The following is a 20,475-nucleotide window of genomic DNA, read 5'->3' as shown; positions in this document are numbered from 1 at the left end:
AAATAGCGCTGAATATATTAACAAAAAAGTATTTAGGCTACTATTTTTTTTTTACATAGGTTAAGCTAAGCATTGCGTGCGACTATAAATCGCAATGGCAGGATTGAGGAGCCTTTGCGGCCACTAACATTGCTAAATCTAATATTTCTATCTGATTTTATCTAACATCTAATAATTCAATCTGATTTTGTTTAAGTGTATATTAAGTCCAAATTTACAACAGTGAATCCAATTTTTCTTTGCCCTAAAGACACACTGCGGTACGATAAACAAACGCGTTTTCTGTCGTGGAATACTGGCGCACCGTTTCCCATCTGAGCAATTGCATCCGCTCATATTGGTCGTTTTGGCACCGATGTTTCCGTGGGAAAATGGACCGTATTGTACTAGCAATGACGCGTACAGTTTCATTTTTTAACTTACATATAACTGATAAAATATATGAAATATGTCATAATTGATGCAATGAAACCACATAACGTCTGCTGTCTTTCTAAATTTATTTATGATATTATCATTGGCAAACAATAACAATCAATAGAAAATTTCATAATAAATCACTAAATAATTGAGAATAACATTCTGTATATACATATATAAAATTCATGTTTTAAAACAATCACATTCAACAAAAAACAATCTCAGAAAACAATGCATGGAGAATAAGTATTTCCGTCCATTTAAAAATGGACGTTGTATTCTTACCCTGTTTACAAACTCAAATGAAAAGAGTGGTCGACGGACTACATGTCCATGTCTAATTGAGAATTAGAATCGTTTTGCGCTTTATATCTCGCATACCCGCCTTTTCTCCGCATACTGCAACATTTCGCCAACAATATGAGCAACAGCATACAAACAATAGTCAATACAATAGCAAGCGCCAATTGTCCTTGACTGTAACAGTAACCATGCTCGTATACGTAAAAGTCGTCGTCTACTTCGTGATCATCTGTAAAGTAGAAATAGTGCTAACTGATATAGCTTTAACGTCGATGTTACGTTGAAAATATTGGCTCAATACAGTGTATCGAAGGAAATTTCACTTCATTATTATATTATGTCTGGCAAATGGTCAGTTATGCATAAAAGCACCCCCGGCGATGACTTTCGAGCAATATAGGGGGGACATAAGCGATATAACTTCCGGTCGACATTACGTGACGTGAATCATTTCGGGTCATTCAGGTCGAAGTAACAACATTGGAAACTAAACGGCACAAAGATCTAAATTAACAACAATATGAATTTTTCAACATTACTTTGATGATGATAAAAAAAAAATGATAAAAATGATATGATAAAAAAAATTTTTTTCGACAAAAATCTCAATTTGAGGCGCTGAGCGGACAATTAATGTAAACAATCAAAACCACGCGGGAGAGAAGTATCAATTAGGTGTATCGTAAACCATTAGTACGTGAACGACTACTTATTTTTTGTATTTTAAAGCAATAAATGAATCACACCGCATTATTTTTAATGGACACGTTCAAATTTTACAATAGATAACGGATTTCAATTTTATGCAGTCTAGCGCAGATTGGAACAAATAGAATTCATTTATTGAACGACAGTTTGATTTTTTTCCAATTTCTTGTTCACATCTGCGTCTTGCGATTTATTTAAACACTGCAAAGGCTGTCAAATATTTCCCACTTTTTTCTATGCCCCTACCATTGTAATCTTTGACTGTTGAATCACAAGTGAAGTCGATAGGTCTTAATTTATCGGATACTTTCCCATGTATTCGTAGCGGTGTCATACAAGAAAATCTGATTTCAGTCATTGGATTTGTGTCCTCCAGCTGAAAAATTGGACGAAACTTGGAATAATAATTTTTTTTTATCATTTTTAGGGGTCTAAACTTTATTGCATTATCCGTAAGTAAAGTTTTACCATGAATATACACACTGATTAACAATTTCCTCGTTGCAAATTATAACAACTACACATTAAATCACTTGGAAAATATACGAGACAACACGAAACCCAACACGAAACTCATCTCTAATAAAACCTGAGATGGTTTCTCACTACAGTTTGCTATATTATACCATACCTTATTTTCATCATGCTTAGTGTGCATTTTTATTATAACAAATATGAAATGTAATGATAACGGTAGATATCATTAAAAATAGGATAAACTACGTAATTGGCTGTGAGAAAATATAAAGAAAAATGGGTACTCCTGTAGTATGTTAACCAAGATGGCGGACACCGGAACGTAGTATTTGTACCAGGTTAGGGTTAGGCCATAATTTCAGATACAAATACTACAAGAGTCACTTGGCTAGTTCCTGAACTCGTAATAGAACTAAAATAAAAAAAATTGGAATAAAATTATGGCCTAACCCTAACCTGGTACACATACTAAGTTCCGGTGTCCGCCATTTTGGTTCGCATAGTACAGGAGTACCGAAAAATGTACGTATTCTCCATTTTTCGCTCATAGAAACATCCTTCACGGCAAGATTGAAACTTCTATAAAATTGTTAGCAACAATACATTCAACACTCACCCTCTCGATCCATTCTTTAAACCATTTCATTTTACAATCACAGTTTATTCGATTTATCCAAAGTTCAATATGAATTCTATCTTTATCTAGATCATCAAAAATTCCTTTCGGAAGGGTACGGATATTGTTTTCCGATAAATCAAGGTATCTCAACTTCTTACAATTTCTGTAGAAATAGCCATAAAACATAGAATTAGCAATATCAATTTTTGTGTTATTAGCGACATAAAACAAATGCATGCTTTCGTAAATTTTCGTTTGATAATTTGATAACGATATACCTGAAAGCGTCAGCCTCTAAGTTGCTTATGAGGTTGTTATCAAGAGTCAGTCTGAAGAGAAGATCCATATTTGCGAATGAGTTGTTTGGAATTGTAGTAATAAGGTTATCGCTCAACTCCAAGTAGGTAAGGTTCTGGAACTTTAAAATGTCGAATAGAGTATTTACAACCAAGTCTTTACATGTTTTGTTTATTCTCTTCATTAAGCAGGGTTGTATTGTAAGATTTTTGTACCATAATCTAATTTCATCCGCATTGTAGGAAAATTAAATTCAACAGCAAAATTGACTAAGTAGTTAGTGCATAAAAACTCTGTTATTCCATGTTTATAGGATTCCTAGCTGGTGTGGCGCACTTCCGATTTTGTGCAGTTTGAGTAGTTTATAATAGATGCATTAATAAGTGTTATAGTAACAATAAAGAATTATATAATATTGATAATACCACAGTAAATAGAAAGCAAAATACCATCCCAAGAAAGACAAAATTCTTTCCTGGTTGAGAAACGTTTGCTTATCCAATTTTAACTTTTAATACGTAAAAAGATTTATGAGAATAACAAATAATGATAAAATTTTATTGGCCAAGTTGATATTAAGCAAATAATTCTATGTGAAAAGTTTTATGGAATAGTTTCTACAAACATTAAAGGGTTTCCTACCTTTGAGGGAAAATCAGGTATTTTTTTAAGGCTCATGTTACGAAGGGATAAAGAGTACAAATCAAGTCCTTGAAGGCATTTTGGATCGAAATTTCTTATAGGATTCGGTCCAATATAAAGTCTGTTGATGCGTCTATAGATGGAATAAAATGAATCTTTTAGATTATAATTAGACGAACATTATTCAACCGGTGTAACAATGACACATGAGATCGAGATAGAACGAAGTGTAAAACTAGATAGCGATCGGAGACCGCCGACTTATCGATCTTCGCTCTGACTCAATAGCGACACAGCGTGTCCCATCACTAATTAATTATGAATTCGATAATTATATATATATTGTCATATCATGTTTCCTCAAGAATAAGACAGAGTATTATTTCAATTTTCTGTCAAAAAATAACGCTAGGGTATGGGGCACTTTATGGGGATGTAAGTTTTATAATCTTTTATCAAAAATAAAATCACAAAGTAGAGAATTACGAGTTTTCCAAATATTGAAAATATGAAAACCGGTATCCACTTACTTATAAATAACAGAATTTAAAAAAAAAAAATGCTAAGCATAGATTATTCAGAAATGACCATATCATCATCCTTTAGAATGTCCTGTAAGTTTAGATTAGTCAATTGAAACGTGTAGAAGCGATTTCTTATTATCGGCTATGTCAAACAAGTTTGCGCTGTCGACTAATTGGGAGGGCTTAGAATATAATTATTTTTAAAATTCCGGCTAGATCATATTTCCAGGCTAAGTCTTGTTTTCGGGGAAACAAGATATAATATGAGTCATCTTATGAGATCAGTAAAAGGCAAGTCTAAAATGGAATTTGTTTACTTACCTGTTGTTCTGAAACATTCCGGCTGGCATGGAATTTATTTTATTATTATACATTCGAAGGAGATTCAAATTTGGAAAGCAGTGTAACTGTTCTGCCCCAAACGATGTCAAATTGTTATGATGGATAGAAATAGATGTCATATTTTCGAATCGGAAACGGGGGTCTTTATCTGGAACAATCTTGTTCAAAGAACAACCTGAAACAGATGGAACAGAAATTTTGAAATATGTTTGTACATTAATATGTGTTGCACTTCAATTTTCAAAGTGGACAAAACATACCTTCTAAGTCAAGAGTTTCCAATGATTTATATTTCTTGAGATCCGCTATTTTCAATGTTCTTAATTTGTTCTCTGCCATTGTGAGAGTCTTTACATCAAGTCTGATATCTTCTGGTATTGCTGTGAGTCCCGCATTGCTGCAGTCTACATGCGGGAAAACAATCCTTCCAAGCCACCATAATCTATTCAATGAAATTATATAATGAATTTATTACAACAAATATGTATAACATGATTATCACGCAGGACTTCACGTTGGGGTCACGCAATACTATCCTTGATCTACGCCTTTGCGGAAGTGGATCCATATACATTTGAGTTAGTGTGCAGCAAGACTCTTGAATTAAATAGTGTATATAACAGCTTATAACACCGCAAAGTTTTCTGCATTATTGTGTCGCGACCCGGCTCATTTATATGTTCATATGTTATTATTCTGCTCATAATCTTGATCTCTTTTGAGATTTTATACTTTCAAGTTCCACTGGCTCAAGATTACTTTGGTTCGGAGACGTTGGTGCAAAGCCCACACCTTGTATGAAATCATTTTCGGATCGAAGTGTCGAATATTTTCTAAACTTAATAAAGAACGTTGTTAAAAATTATTCACTGTTATTAGCCCTCAATACATATTTGTCTTCCCAGATGTTAGGTTGTTGCGACTAAGAAAAGTTGGAAGATCTGAATTTTTTTATACCCCTGCAACAAGATAGCCAACTCATATTAGCTTCCCTATCAGAAGGTAATTATGAGAAGAAAACATATAAAATGAAAATATTGCGAGACAAACCTTCTTGATTTTTTGCTTTTGCTCGATGAACTACTCGGAAGTTTGGGATGGTACTGAACCCCTTTTTCATCAAAACATTTGCATTGTTTAGGACAAATAGAGTCTTTAGTTGACTTTGTTGGAACTGGTTCTGGCGTTGACACAGGTGGTTGCGGTTGTGTACATTCTTTTAAAAAATAAAAATATTGTTTTGTATAAACATGCCGATTGAAATATTAAAAACATTTTGATTTTACCCTGATTTGCATCCCAGTCTTCGTCATCAGACAGGCAGCTGAAGTCACTGGCTTTAATGTCATAAGCTTTCTTTCCGTGATTTCGTTTTGGTTGCAAACATTTGTATCTTATGTCTTGAAATGGGAGCTGGAAGTAGAAAATTTGCTGTTTTCATAAGAGAGGATCACAACCTTCTGGTGTAACGATAAAATTCAATTAAAACTAGAGCTGCGTGCAGCTTTAACAGGCTTCCCGCGTAAAAAAAAACTGAAGACGCGTTTTGCTCACTGGAGCGTGAAAGCGTGGTCAGTCATGCATAAAATTTGCAATTTATGATGGGGGTCTCATTATCTGCATGTGATGTAAATTTCAAGTCTCTAAGTAGTGTCGTTCTCGAGAAGAAGATGAAAATGTAAAATCCTATATTGCTCACTGGAGCGTATCGCCGAGGTCACTCATGCGTATCCTTGACATATCGTATCCGGAACATGTCCATTAATCATTGTTATGAATTTCAACCCAATAGCATGTATCAATTTTGAGAAATCGCAAAAAAACTAAAGACGCGTTTTTCTCACTGGAGCGTGAAAGCGTGGTCAGTCATGCATAAAATTTGCATTTTATTGCTAGCTGAGAACTTCTGCACATTTGAGGTGAATTTCAAGTTTGTAGGACCAATTTGAAAAAAAAATAATAAAAATAAATAATAACTAGAGCTGCGTGCAGCTTTAACAGGCTTCCCGCGTAAAAAAAACTGAAGACGCGTTTTGTTCACTGGAGCGTGAAAGCGTGGTCAGTCATGCATAAAATTTGCAGTTTACGATGGGGGACTTATTATCTGCATGTGATGTAAATTTCAAGTCTCTAAGTAGTGTCGTTCTCGAGAAGAAGATTAAAATGTGAAATCCTATATTGCTCACTGGAGCGTATCGCCGAGGTCACTCATGCGTATCCTTGACATGTCGTATCCGGAACATTTCCATTAATCATTGTTATGAATTTCAACCCAATAGCATGTATCAATTTTGAGAAATCGCAAAAAAACTGAAAACGCGTTTTGCTCACTGGAGCGTGAAAGCGTGGTCAGTCATGCATAAAATTTGCAATTTATGATGGGGGACTTATTATCTGCATGTGATGTAAATTTCAAGTCTCTAAGTAGTGTCGTTCTCGAGAAGAAGATGAAAATGTAAAATCCTATATTGCTCATTGGAGCGTATCGCCGAGGTCACTCATGCGTATCCTTGACTCATCGTATCCGCAACATGTCCATTAATCATTGTTATGAATTTCAACCCAATACCATGTATCAATTTCGAGAAATCGCAAAAAAACGAAATACGCGTTTTGCTCATTGGAGCGTGAAAGCGTGGTCAGTCATGCAGAAAATTTGCATTTTATTGCAAGTTGAGAACTTCTGCACATTTGAGGTGAATTTCAAGTTTGTAGGACCAATTTGAAAAAAAAATAATAATAATAATAAAAACTAGAACTGCTTGCAGCTTTAACAGGCTTCCCGCGTAAAAAAAAACTGAAGACGCGTTTTGCTCACTGTAGCGTGAAAGCGTGGTCAGTCATGCATATAATTTGCAATTTATGATGGGGGACTTATTATCTGCATGTGATGTAAATTTCAAGTCTCTAAGTAGTGTCGTTCTCGAGAAGAAGATGAAAATGTAGAATCCTATATTGCTCACTGGAGCGTATCGCCGAGGTCACTCATGCGTATCCTTGACATATCGTATCCGGAACATGTCCATTAATCATTGTTATGAATTTCAACCCAATACCATGTATCAATTTCGAGAAATCGCAAAAAAACTGAATACGCGTTTTGCTCATTGGAGCGTGAAAGCGTGGTCAGTCATGCATAAAATTTGCATTTTATTGCTAGTTGAGAACTTCTGCACATTTGAGGTGAATTTCAAGTTTGTAGGACCAATTTGAAAAAAAAATAATAATAATAACTAGAGCTGCGTGCAGCTTTAACAGGCTTCCCGCGTAAAAAAAACTGAAGACGCGTTTTGCTCACTGGAGCGTGAAAGCGTGGTCAGTCATGCATAAAATTTGCAAATTATGATGGGGGACTTATTATCTGCATGTGATGTAAATTTCAAGTCTCTAAGTAGTGTCGTTCTCGAGAAGAAGAAGAAAATGTAAAATGCTATATTGCTCACTGGAGCGTATCGCCGAGGTCACTTATGCGTATCCTTGACATATCGTATTCGGAACATGTCCATTAATCATTGTTATGAATTTCAACTCAATAGCATGTATCAATTTTGAGAAATCGCAAAAAAACTGAAGACGCGTTTTGCTCACTGGAGCGTGAAAGCGTGGTCAGTCAAGCATAAAATTTGCAAATTATGATGGGGGACTTATCGTCTGCATGTGATGTAAATTTCAAGTCTCTAAGTAGTGTCGTTCTCGAGAAGAAGTTGAAAATGTAAAATCCTATATTGCTCACTGGAGCGTATCGCCGAGGTTACTCATTCGTATCCTTGACATATTGTATCCGGAACATGTCCATTATTCATTGTTATGAATTTCAACCCAATACCATGTATCAATTTTGAGAAATCGCAAAAAAACTGAATACGCGTTTTGCTCACTGAAGCGTGAAAGCATGGTCAATCATGCATAAATGTTGTATTTTATTGCTAACTGAGAATTTCTGCACATTTGAGATGAATTTCAAGTTTGTATGACCAATTTGAAAAAATAATAATAATAATAATAATAACTAGAGCTGCGTGCAGCTTTAACAGGCTTCCCGCGTAAAAAAAGCTGAAGACGCGTTTCGCTCACTGGAGCGTGAAAGCGTGGTCAGTCATGCATAAAATTTGCAGTTTATGATGGGGGACTCATTATCTGCATGTGATGTAAATTTCAAGTCTCTAAGTAGTGTCGTTCTCGAGAAGGAGATGAAAATGTAAAATCCTATATTGCTCACTGGAGCGTATCGCCGAGGTCACTCATGCGTATCCTTGATATGTCGTATCCGGAACATTTCCATTAATCATTGTTATGAATTTCAACCCAATAGCATGTATCAATTTTGAGAAATCGCAAAAAAACTGAAAACGTGTTTTGGTCACTGGAGCGTGAAAGCGTGGTCAGTCATGCATAAAATTTGCAATTTATGACGGGGGACTTATTATCTGCCTGTGATGTAAATTTCAAGTCTCTGAGTAGTGTCGTTCTCGAGAAGAAGATGAAAATGTAAAATCCTATATTGCTCACTGGAGCGTATCGCCGAGGTCACTCATGCGTATCCTTGACATATCGTATCCGGAACATGTTCATTAATCATTGTTATGAATTTCAACCCAATAGCATGTATCAATTTTGAGAAATCGCAAAAAAACCGAAGACGCGTTTTGCTCACTGGAGCGTGAAAGCGTTGTCAGTAATGCATAAAATTTGCATTTTATTGCTAGCTGAGAACTTCTGCACATTTGAGGTGAATTTCAAGTCTGTAGGACCAATTTGAAAAAAAAATAATAAAAATAAATAATAATAATAATAAATAAATAATAATAATAATAATAATAAAACACAGGAATACAATAGGTTCCCTGCTGACAAGCAGCGGGAAGCCTAATATTAATAAATAAATAATAATAATAAAACACAGGAATACAATGGGTTCCCTGCTGACAAGCAGCGGGAAGCCTGATAATAATAAATAAATAATAATAATAAAACACGGGAATACAATAGGTTCCCTGCTGACAAGCAGCGGGAAGCCTAATAAATAAATAATAATAATAAAACACAGGAATACAATAGGTTCCCTGCTGACAAGCAGCGGGAAGCCTAATAATAATAATAATAATAAAACACAGGAATACAATAGGTTCCCTGCTGACAAGCAGCGGGAAGCCTAATAAATAAATAAATAAATAATAATAATAATAATAAATAAATAATAATAAAACACAGGAATACAATAGGTTCCCTGCTGACAAGCAGCGGGAAGCCTAAATATGTTTTAAAATATGAAAATAAAACAAGCTTTCAGTAGGAATACATTCTATTTCGAGTCGAATGCCTATATTTCATTAGCCAAATGAATATTCTATGATTTTTTGTGTATTATTTATTTCATACTTACAACAAACTTAAAACGCTTAACACGATATATGCGTCATATTTTGCCATCATATATCTAACTCTATATCAATTACCATTACCTGGGAGTAACGTTTTTCTCTACTTCAATCACTCTCGAATGTGCATTATTACTTTGAAAGTTTGATTATAAAGATTTAACGCAAATCGCAATAAGACCTATTTTTATCCAATTGTGTAAAATTTCGTTGACCATCAATTTCAAGTGCAGTTTTAAGTATTTTGTGGTGTCTGAAGCTGCCGCAAAACCATGGCGGGATTTCCAAACCACGACCGCTATGGTCAAACCTTTTTGAAGCTGCCACAAACCAATGGCGTTAGGCGGGTACCACGGCAGCAAATTGGAAACAAATGGCGGGTAAAATTTTGCTGCCGTAACCAAGGCTTTCTCGACTGTAATGACAGGGCTACCCTTGATTGTGACAAACTTTGGGTAAATTGGAACATTTCCTTATGGATACAGTTCTGATAGATTTGGGTTTTAGGTTTAAGTAGATATAATTCCGCATGATAAACTAAAATCTGGTACATGACTTTGCGAATATACCGGTAATACTGATTACTGAATAGCACCATAAAACCAGGGCAATATACGCCGCGGTTCGTTCGTGGCAGGAACTGCAATGAAGTGGTAAGAACTGCGCGTCATCAATTTTGAGTTATAAGAAGTTTTGTTTCTGTTGTAAATCGTTTCATTACAACATACTCACATTGTCTGACCATAACTTCAACCATCGTAAGCTGCAATCACATCGTATTGGATTTTCATACATTTCAACACTGACTTGTTCTTCATCATGTAGAGAGTCGAACACACCAGGAGGCAAAGTCTCCAGTAAATTATCCGACAAATCTAACAGTCGTAGCTTTTCAGCACCTACAAGTTTGCGATGGATAAAAATATTTTTTCTTCACAAAGCATATATCTTAAAATTTGTGAATGTTAAAATCTTACAAAACACATTACGGTTCTCATTGTCAACGCAGAAATTGACAACGGGCGAGATGTCGAGATGTTTTCAATCTTGTTCTATTCATTATTTATGGACAATCAATATGATCAACACCATGCTGTTTTCATTACAGCATTAAATTCGTGATGTTTTTTGTAGTTTATATTGTTTACTAATCACATGCCCTTGGTATAGGAAAATACACTGTTTTTGATCATTTTATTATTGAAGTGTTAACATGAACAGTTTATCATACCTGTGAATGCCCTTTTATCCAATCGCATAATTTTGTTTCCAGCTAACTCAAGCCAGCGAAGTCCACTCGCTCTTTTGAAGCTGTTTGCTTGAACATTTGATATTTTGTTATTCGCCAGTGACAAATACATGAGTCCTAAAATAGAATAAGCGATGAAATACTTGGAATATGCATATTATATACTGTCAGAAATATTCCAATTTCGATCATAATACTAATATTGAGAAGCAAATATATCACAGATATTTTGCGTATTTAAATAATATTCATGAAATACTATGTAAGTAAAAGTTATACCGACTAACTTGGCATGTCAGCAACGAATCCCGGAACCTCCTCCAAGCCAGCAAATTGCAGTGAAATGGCATAAATAGTTTTTGTGAGGTTTGCCCAAGCTTTAGATGATATAGATTCAAGAGGATTTGATCCCAGTGAAATTGCCTAAGATGAAAATTTATTTTTATTTTCTCTATATGGAAACATTATCATAATCAAAATGTCACTGTTATGCTTAAGCAACGACCCATGCCATAGCACTAGGGCGAATGAATGTGGATATGAATCCCCCGAATACATAGTTGTTCTGTTTATATAACCAGGAAAAATTTGGGAGATGAGATTTTTTCTCGGATATACTACTATTCGTTTACTTACTCCCTTGAAACATTGAGCACTAAACCATATATGCTATTATATGAAATATCCAATAACATTCTACGGTCATCATGGTGTTTTAAATGAAGCTTTTTTGATTTAAATATTTCTCTTTCACTACTTGTCTGGTTTAGAATAGTCTCACTAAATGAAATGCCCTGATCAGAATTATCAAGAATGTAACAGTCTGCCTATTTTAGAAATAATGAGAATGTTTTAATATCTTTTATATTTCTTTTCCCTCTACTCACGTTTATTTGTTGGGAATGTGCAAAATCTGCATCGCCAATTTTTGCAATCTTGTTTCCACCCAAATCCAATACATTAAGTTTGGGAAAGCTTCTCAATGCATCCGTCGGTATCTTTAACAAATTGTTGGCCCTCAAAAGTCAAGAATAATCGTGAAATTACTGTTTTCCGACATAAATTAGAACTATGTGAATTTTATATTAGGCGCATTCATTCGATGATAGGTAATTTGTACTTGTAGTCCGTTTTTCATAAATATCGATGAGAACTGAGAATACCTCATGAGGTATTTTCAAGGCAAGAATTGATTGGGAACACACCTTGGGTAGGTTTTATGCCAAAGCGTTCAATAAAGCACTTTACTGGTTGTAAATGGTAAACAAGTTGTAAACTGGTTGTAAAAAAAATGTAAGTAGAAGTATTGGAAGAAACATTTTTGTTTATTTTAGTTTGAGAAGACCACTCAAGTGGCTATGATAAAAGTCTTTATTTAGTGTCTTATTTTCTATACTATATATTTTTACATCAAATTTTGCTTAGCGATCGATCAACAAGACTTTATAGGTTTTTTGAAGACTTCGCAAGAACCAAATTTGGTCGCTTTCGGACTTCTCAAAAATGCAGGAATAAATATTTGCACCATCAGCATAACGGTAAGTCATTGATGATTGTTAGAAGCGAGGTAGACCAACGAATTGATTCGTGAGAAACTCAAAAAGCCCGGGAACGCTTGCCATCATCAGAACAATGTTGATTTTGCAATCAAATTACATACAAAAGTTTTTGTAAAATTCAAAGTAATTTTTTTAAATAGCAGCATCAATTCACGTCAACAATGGAAGAAAGTGAATTGTGCGAATTGAAATTCTTGCATTTCAACATACGACTGATTAATTTATTGTACAAAACTACACTGTATTACAACTAGGCTTAAACTAATGTCGTTTCATATTCTGCCTACAGCAAATACGATTGGTTCACGATATTTGACTTTCCTCATTGTAACTAAACTCACTTGTGTTGTAATGGTTCGTATTAGAGCCTTTAATGACGCCGTTGTAAAATTTGTCATCAGGTTATTCAAGTAAGTATTAAGTGGATAAAGTGTATCTTTAACACAAAACAGATTTTCAAGATTCCCAATAAATATAATTGAATTTCTGCTACTACAATTTGACGCACTTTATCTTCCTCGTAGGGATTAGTTTTGAGATCCTTTTCGTAGCAACTTATCAACTCTGTACAATTTATATTAAGAAGTACTTACGATAAATACAAGTGACGAACACTTTTCACTGACGTTGGTGGATTGACCTTTGACATTTCAATTATTTCCAATTGATTATGGCGTATATCTAACTTTACCAATTTGGTAAATCTCGCCAAATCGTCCACACTAAATGACCGTAGCTTGTTGTGAGCGAAACTCATGCTAGCAGTGTCGCTAGGAAATCTGCTCATATTGAATACTTCCCTGTTCAAATCTGAACAATTCACGAATGGAAACGGCATAGCAAAGTGGATTAGCCTGTGTAAAAAATATTATGTGGTTTAATTTACAACGTAATCTAATGTGATAATACGCAGTAACGTTGCAGCCAATTCACTAAATGACAAATATATATGTTTATTATCGGAAGCTTTGATTGTGTTGGAAGATACAAACGCAAAACAATTCAAGCATAGAATTCCTTACATTGGATCAGCCTCCGTAGAATTCATCACAATACATCCATTCGGAAGTTTTGTTGATGTAACATTATTTCCCGTTGCGCCATCAGCATACACAAGCACTGAGGCCAAGAATATCAAAATAATGAAAAGAAAATTATCCATATGTGTACAGCAAGTGAATCTAAAACAAAAGCAATGATGTAAAATAAAGACCAAATAAAAAGATTATCTTAGAGCAGGGTCATCCAACCCGTGGCCCGCGGAAGCATTTCGAGTGGCCCGCGCTAATTTTCAGAATTTTATATAAAAATTGAGTAAAAATTTTTTTTCGAGTGAAGTAGTAGGCCTATACAAAGATGTGATACAAACGATTTGTTTGTTTCCCTGAAATGCGCTCTGCCAGCCCTTCCAAACGAGCCATGAGTGCCATTTTGAATCGAAACCAACTGAGAGGAGATATCGATACATAAACATGCCATAGTCGCTTACAAACTTGGTCTTTTACTACTCTATATAATGTCATCACACAACAATCGAAGCCATTCTCAGATGGAGAATTCGTTAATAAGGAATGTATATTTGTATTGTTCGGATTGCCATTATTTTACGTCCGGAAATAAAAAAGATGTTTGCAAAAATAGCCTGTCAAGACAGACCATAAGTCGTCGTGTTGAAGAGCTTGGGAATTCTATTGCGGGAATTTTAATTGCAATAGCAGGAAATTTTTTATCTTATTTCTTGACGGCCGACGAAAGCACCGCCATCAAGTTTACTGCTCAGTTGGCGACTTGCGATCTTCCCGCGGGTAGTTAATGATGATATGAAATTACTGTGGAGCTCGCAGCCATTGTCCCTGTTAAGGGTACGACTAGAGGCATTGGTTTGTTAAAGGCTGTGATAAAAATGATCAAGCGTCTTGGCTTGTCTTTGGCAAAACTTTCGGGAAGAACCACTGATGGCGCCCCATCAATGATTGGGAAACAACAGTTTTATAATTAGGAAAGTTTGATGTGAGGTACTGTTTTTTTTTAATAAGCATTAGTCAGTGGCGCACAACTAGATCAAAACTACCATGTCAAGTGGCCCGCGCAATTATTAATGAACTACATGTGGCCCTTCGGCCAAAAAGGTTGGCCGACCCTGTCTTAGAGTATAAGTAAATGAAAAGTAACAAAGTAATTGGCATGAAATGATTATTCTATGCAAACCAGAGCAGTCAATTGCGCTGTTCATGTTGACAATAATGTAACAGAACAGATGTAGGCTACTTACTTGTGAAAGTATTTTTACAAATGAATACCGTGTAGTTTGTTAACGATAGAAAAGATGCACAAACTGAATAGTAGAAATGAAGAAATTTATATCAAATATGTTTTCAATATGTTGTAATCATTTCGTTAAATTAATGGCGGAAATATCGTCAATATGCCAAGCTATAGGTAAAATAGGTGTGCGAAAGCACTGTGTTGTATTATGGAATTATGTAATATACCCGTAGTTTGTAAACAAAAATATGTATTCGGCAAACTAAGAAATTTTATTGACTCCGAGTATTTGAGTCGCCTATAGCCGTTGTCGGTATTTAGAAAGCAATTGAATCCAATATTTCAGAAGTGCAGAAGATAATTTATGAATTTATTTCAAAAAATGTTTTTCATGCCGGGAGATGACGTAATGAATATAATATATTTTATTACGATATTTTTAAATAACATACGCACTAGAATGACTAGATCACAACGCCGTTTGATATAAATATAATGAAAAACGATCCATATGTACGCTTCGTGTTCAAAAATCTTGCTCGGAACTGACATGTCAAGGAGACCATAGTTCCAAAGACAATACAAAACCAAATTATTACGATGTACGAATAAAATAGTTCGAACAGATACACATACAGATCGGCGGATGATTCTATTAGACAAAAGAAAGAAAAACTGAACCCACTAAAAATAGTACGTTGATGCACTTCGTTGTATATGAAAATAAAAGTATGAAATCCACATATATGATCAAAAATGTTTTTGTATATTGGAAGGCAACTGAAGATCGTTCGCGATTTTACATACCCGCAAAACTTTTTATCGCTCTTGGGGTTAGAACCAACGTATAAGCGATAATTGGCAAATGTCGTCCTGCTATAGCTCTTACTCGAGGTTTGTGTACATATGACGGTTGCTAAATAAATATTGGTTATACTCCATGTCACATTATTTTCTATTCTTCACTGCTAATATTTTTAGGCCAGGGTCCGTGTTTGCAGTTCGTGAATCAGTGTAATTCGACCCGGGAATCAACACAATGACGAAGCATGTGACAATATATTCTAACTAATATTGATAACTTACTTATGCATTTAAATAATTTAGTGACTGTTATTATAGATAGAAAATTGATTCAGTTGTTAAGTGCAATTATTAAAAAATATCCAAGCCAATGATCTTACATATCCATTTGTGACCAGAAATTGCTTTGGTGAAATCAATAAGGTTGGTAACGTGATATACAAATACAGCCAAAAATATGAATAAACAGTCAAATCATATGCATATAGCGCCAATGCCATATTCATATAGATATACGGCCAATTCAATATAATATATAGTCAACTCAATATACATATAAATATACAGTAATTCAAGTGACGTGCACACGAAAATCAACGTCATATCGTGACGCTAATAACCGAATTGCGTAAGTCATTTTTAGCAGTTTTGAGAAAAACGTAAAAAACTTCCTAATGATATTGTTATGCCATTGAGAGTCAATAATTTGCCATGGTTCAATTTTTTGATCGTAGCCGGATTTAAGTTAATTTGTATGACGCAATTAAGTGACGTCATAATGGCGCACTGTGACTTAGGCAGAAATGTGTCTATGACTTGGGGACATACGCAATTTTGCAACCTTACTATATGCACCAGTCCTGAAAACCAAACATTCCAAAAACGAATGTAATTCGCAGTATCTGCAATGTCTAATCCCTAAAATAGCTAATCAGTTCCAATTACATTATTTTTTATGTTTAAAAATGTATATTTCATCAATATAACACGTTCTGCATACCCACCGAAATAAGACTAAGATTAAATATAAAGAATAAAACGGCAATGCACCCAATATAAAAGCCAACCAAGGTGAATTGGACTCGGACAGTGAATATCACAAGTGCACGTCTTCTTATACTGTAGTATAAATTCAAATTAATACGCGCTAACTAAGCTAGAATCCGAGATGCAAAAACTCGAAAATACTTCGCCGAGGTTATTTTGCCATTGTGACGTCACAATAGTCCGGCGGTAACAATGATAATTCATTATGACGAAACAATTGCACAAATCTACATGTCATACTAAATCTCCATTATTATGGGTTTCGGAGTTCTTAAAATAAAATCTGAGTTAACAGACAGGTGCGCAGCATTACATAAATACCTATTTTATAAATACCTTAAAATCGCCAAAAATGACTTACGCAATTCGGTTATTAGCGTGACGATATGTATATGTAGCCAACTCATATACATCACGACGCATAGTTTGGAAACTCTGCAAAAATGCATAAAAATCCTTGCATGTATCAGGGTTTCAACATTTCGTCCGTGAGAACGGATAACTAATGGAGATCGTAGTGACTAGTAATAATCTAATATTGAAAGTGTAATTCAGAGGTTCTTCAAAAAATTGAGCGTTTATTGCTACAAAAATACTAAACGTCGTTGCATCTATTGCGGTGATTAACTTTTCAGTACTATTCGACACAGTCATCCATATGTTTTTATCCTACCTCATACTTCCACTTCTCGATTTCTAACCTGATGCAGAGTGTAATGCATATATCAAATACGTACAAGTCTTACTCTTACACAATTCATTGATGAGAAAGGTGCTTGAACGATTCGCTAATGATTAACTACAGTGCTGACACAACCTACTTTTTGAGCGAAATTGTTTGGCAAATAAAAACTTACAGTGATTCACTAACGGTCTGTTTCACACGTAAGTGCAAATCGCATTAGTGGGGTTTAACAAAGTTATTGCCATTGTTATCCATAAATCCGTTATCCGCTGTTAATCGGCAAATTATTTGATGACAGGAAGTTTGCTTTCAGGGGTTTAAAATAGTCAAAAATACTCAATGTGATATTTGTCTTAAATATATATATTTCATTACCTTATTAGTAATAAATTTGTTGACACTTAGTTACATATTTATGTGAGACCTGTTTATCGATGCAAAACTTCATTCATCAGATGAAATAGTTTCGTTGATCTGGTTATACCAACGTGACTCACTAAAATAATTTTGGCACACCAAACTCGCATAGTAAACGAGTGAAAAGAATCCTTTTCATAAACGTTTCAATATTTTTAGCATTTCTTAAGGTCGCAACCAAATTTTCCATTTCGTTATTAAGAAACTACCTGCAGACAAAAATTCTTATTTCAAAACATTCGAAACAGAAAACAGCGCCACATATTATTATTGCTAACCACCAGTTCCAAACATCGCCTTTTCAGAACTATCAACATCTTTCTTGAAGGGACATTGGACGGATGAAAAGAGCGTGTTGATAAAGCGCTTTGACTGTTACGCAAAAATGCAATGTCTACCAATTTCGGTTGTAAACTTAGGAAATTAAAGTTCAAGTTTCAAATCACCCAATGGACGTTAATAGATAGGGATCAATAAGAGTTGGCAACCTTTCCATCAGTAAATTGCATGATATCAGTGATTTTACATCGTTTGTAATTGACTTAAATAAAGAGTCATCAAGAACATTGCGACGAATTTGGCTCCGTGTACCAGATAGGTCTCACCTGTCACATTTTTGGCATCGAATCAAGACGCAAGTTAATACAGAGCCATGCATACTTTCGGCCTTGTATGTCGTCGCAGCGATTCCTGCAGCATGGGATATATACAGGGTTGCCATACCGTGCTTATTTCTAAGATTTGTGCATGGATGACACGATCATGTCTTGCGTACAAAGCTTCCGTTGAAAGGAGGAACGATGTCTTTTTATTATAGAGGACTTGCACGGGTCACGTGACTTTGTTTACTGGACGGCAATAAATTAAAAACGTCCATTTGGCTCCTGTCAGTTGCAAGTCGGATTATACGTTTCCGCTTTGTTTGGCTGTTGAAAATGGTTATTTCGTATTGTTCCGCTGGCTGTACGTATAGTATAAACAACGAAATGGATATTCAGTTATATTCCACCGTTTTCAAAAGATCCGGAACGTCGCGCAATGTGGATATCATCTATTGGCAGGACTGCTTGGTGTCAAGTCCAGAAGCCATCTCACATGTGTTTCACTGTTTGCGGACAGCACTTCGTTGATGGTGAGTCATAATGTGCCGTTATCATTTTTTTTAAATATTCATAAGCTCCCTCATTTCAATGGAAAGCAGATGACAAACTACTGTTATTGGTAGGCTTAGGCGTAGGCCTACTTGCAGACTTGACTCGTGTAAGGTATTAATCAATAATTGCCATTAGGTATTGTTTCCCTAGTTAGCAGGTAATCTATTAGTAAGTGTGAAAAGTTGAATAGATAACTAAAGTTTAACGCCAGTGCTTAACGCCCAAAAATAACTAGAATTCAATTGAATTCTCCATCTAAGAATACGATCGCCACCGAATCTCTGATTCCCCTGGGAGTTTCACAGGTTCCAATCCCATGCGGGCGTAGTTATGTGCGAAGCGATTGCAGCTCTCCTGCCACTGAGGGTGGTTCACACGACCGCTGGTCGATTACGACATCCCCCACCATCAAGTCCATGCTTCTAAAACAAATAACTGGCTAACTATTCCCGACATAGAATGGTAATTGTACGATGTTGTCCCTTGCAATCTGTCCCCAACCACAGATAAATCCTAAAAACTACCCACATTGGTAGGCATAGTTGCGTTTTAAATTGAAAGAAATCTTCATTAATGGTCAGAAGGTGTTGTCTGATTGTTTTATTAGTTAGCAGGTGATTTATCACTGATCTGATACACGAACTTGGCACTGTCAAATGATGATTAGTGTTTAATTTATTTTCAGGAAAAAGGGAAGATAACCCATTATCAGCTGCTTATATGTCCCATCGATATTTGAATTTTCGCCATCTCCAGAGAGGAAGAGAATAGTTAGAAAAAAGGGGATTTTGAAGAAAGGCAAAAGGCAGGACCATTTCAACAAATTCTGTTAATTTGTATGCGTTGCAATATTACTTTGCAGTTGTTAGCATAAACATTCAATGTGTCTTTCGACTAGACCTACCACACTTTAAAAGAAGCCGCCTACACCCCTTTTCACTAGAACCATAATACTGTAAAATATTTGATAAAAAATTACCCCCGAGGCATCATATCTTCCCTTTAAAAGGGCTGTGGAGGCAGATACATTTTTTACTCTAAATTATGGAATGTTACTTCCAGGTTATCTTATCCTTGCTTATAGATATCTTGAGGTCAGTGACTCCAACTGACTCATGCATGCCACACTGAAAATTCTCTTGTGTACCGATAAAATTAGGCTGTTGGAGCCTTCAGACCTTGAAAACAGTCAAATCTGAGCACGATGGATTCATGTGAAACACGTAATATGCATTTATAGGCAAAAATATCCCATCCTGAGCAGCACCGATCCACAACCTCCTGCCTATGGAATCAAAACATTAGACAAATTAGTGTACTGTGCGCATTCACAAATCTTTGCGAATCAAGTGTGCCTTTTGACTAAAGAAAATTTAGCATTGAAATGGTCAATCTCAATATCAACCTAGTATCTGCAAATAAAACCAATTGTTTTTTGAAAAAACATTTTTGATGTGCTTTATTTTTCAAATATAATTTATAATTACTGTAAAGTGTGTGATACATTTGGTACCATGAATACCATTTGCAAATTAGCTTGGGTCACACCCCTCTCAAATAAAAGTTTAGACTCTTATGTCATCTC

At 35.2% G+C, this 20,475-nt stretch overlaps 1 protein-coding gene and 1 long non-coding RNA gene across 3 annotated transcripts; one reads left to right on the top strand and one right to left on the bottom strand.

The window, feature by feature from the left end:
* Positions 1–481: 481 nt before the first annotated feature.
* LOC120340487 (uncharacterized) lies at positions 482–15,892 on the bottom strand. Of its 2 annotated transcripts, XM_039408763.2 has the most exons (17): positions 15,591–15,892; positions 14,791–14,853; positions 13,541–13,699; positions 13,112–13,372; positions 11,847–11,976; positions 11,247–11,382; positions 10,942–11,076; positions 10,443–10,609; positions 5,619–5,745; positions 5,383–5,548; positions 4,593–4,774; positions 4,312–4,507; positions 3,467–3,599; positions 2,806–2,945; positions 2,525–2,690; positions 1,678–1,807; positions 482–952 (listed from the first exon to the last, which is right to left on the bottom strand). In XM_039408763.2, the coding sequence occupies exons 3-17, from the start codon at positions 13,678–13,680 to the stop codon at positions 744–746; spliced, it is 2,418 nt and encodes an 805-aa protein (XP_039264697.2). In that variant the 5' UTR covers positions 13,681–13,699; positions 14,791–14,853; positions 15,591–15,892; the 3' UTR covers positions 482–743. The 2 variants fall into 2 exon arrangements, with proteins under 2 accessions (XP_039264697.2, XP_039264698.2); XM_039408764.2 differs by lacking the exon at positions 14,791–14,853.
* Positions 15,893–18,670: 2,778 nt separating this feature from the next.
* On the top strand, positions 18,671–19,833 carry LOC144431951 (uncharacterized). Its single transcript, XR_013480300.1, has 2 exons — positions 18,671–18,868; positions 19,576–19,833. It is a non-coding gene; the product is annotated as an uncharacterized LOC144431951 (long non-coding RNA).
* The last annotated feature ends 642 nt before the right edge of the window (positions 19,834–20,475 follow it).

Source organism: Styela clava, chromosome 14 (assembly GCF_964204865.1).
Source record: "Styela clava chromosome 14, kaStyClav1.hap1.2, whole genome shotgun sequence".
Classification (NCBI taxonomy): Eukaryota; Metazoa; Chordata; class Ascidiacea; order Stolidobranchia; family Styelidae; genus Styela; species Styela clava.
This window is presented reverse-complemented; position numbering and strand designations above follow the sequence as displayed.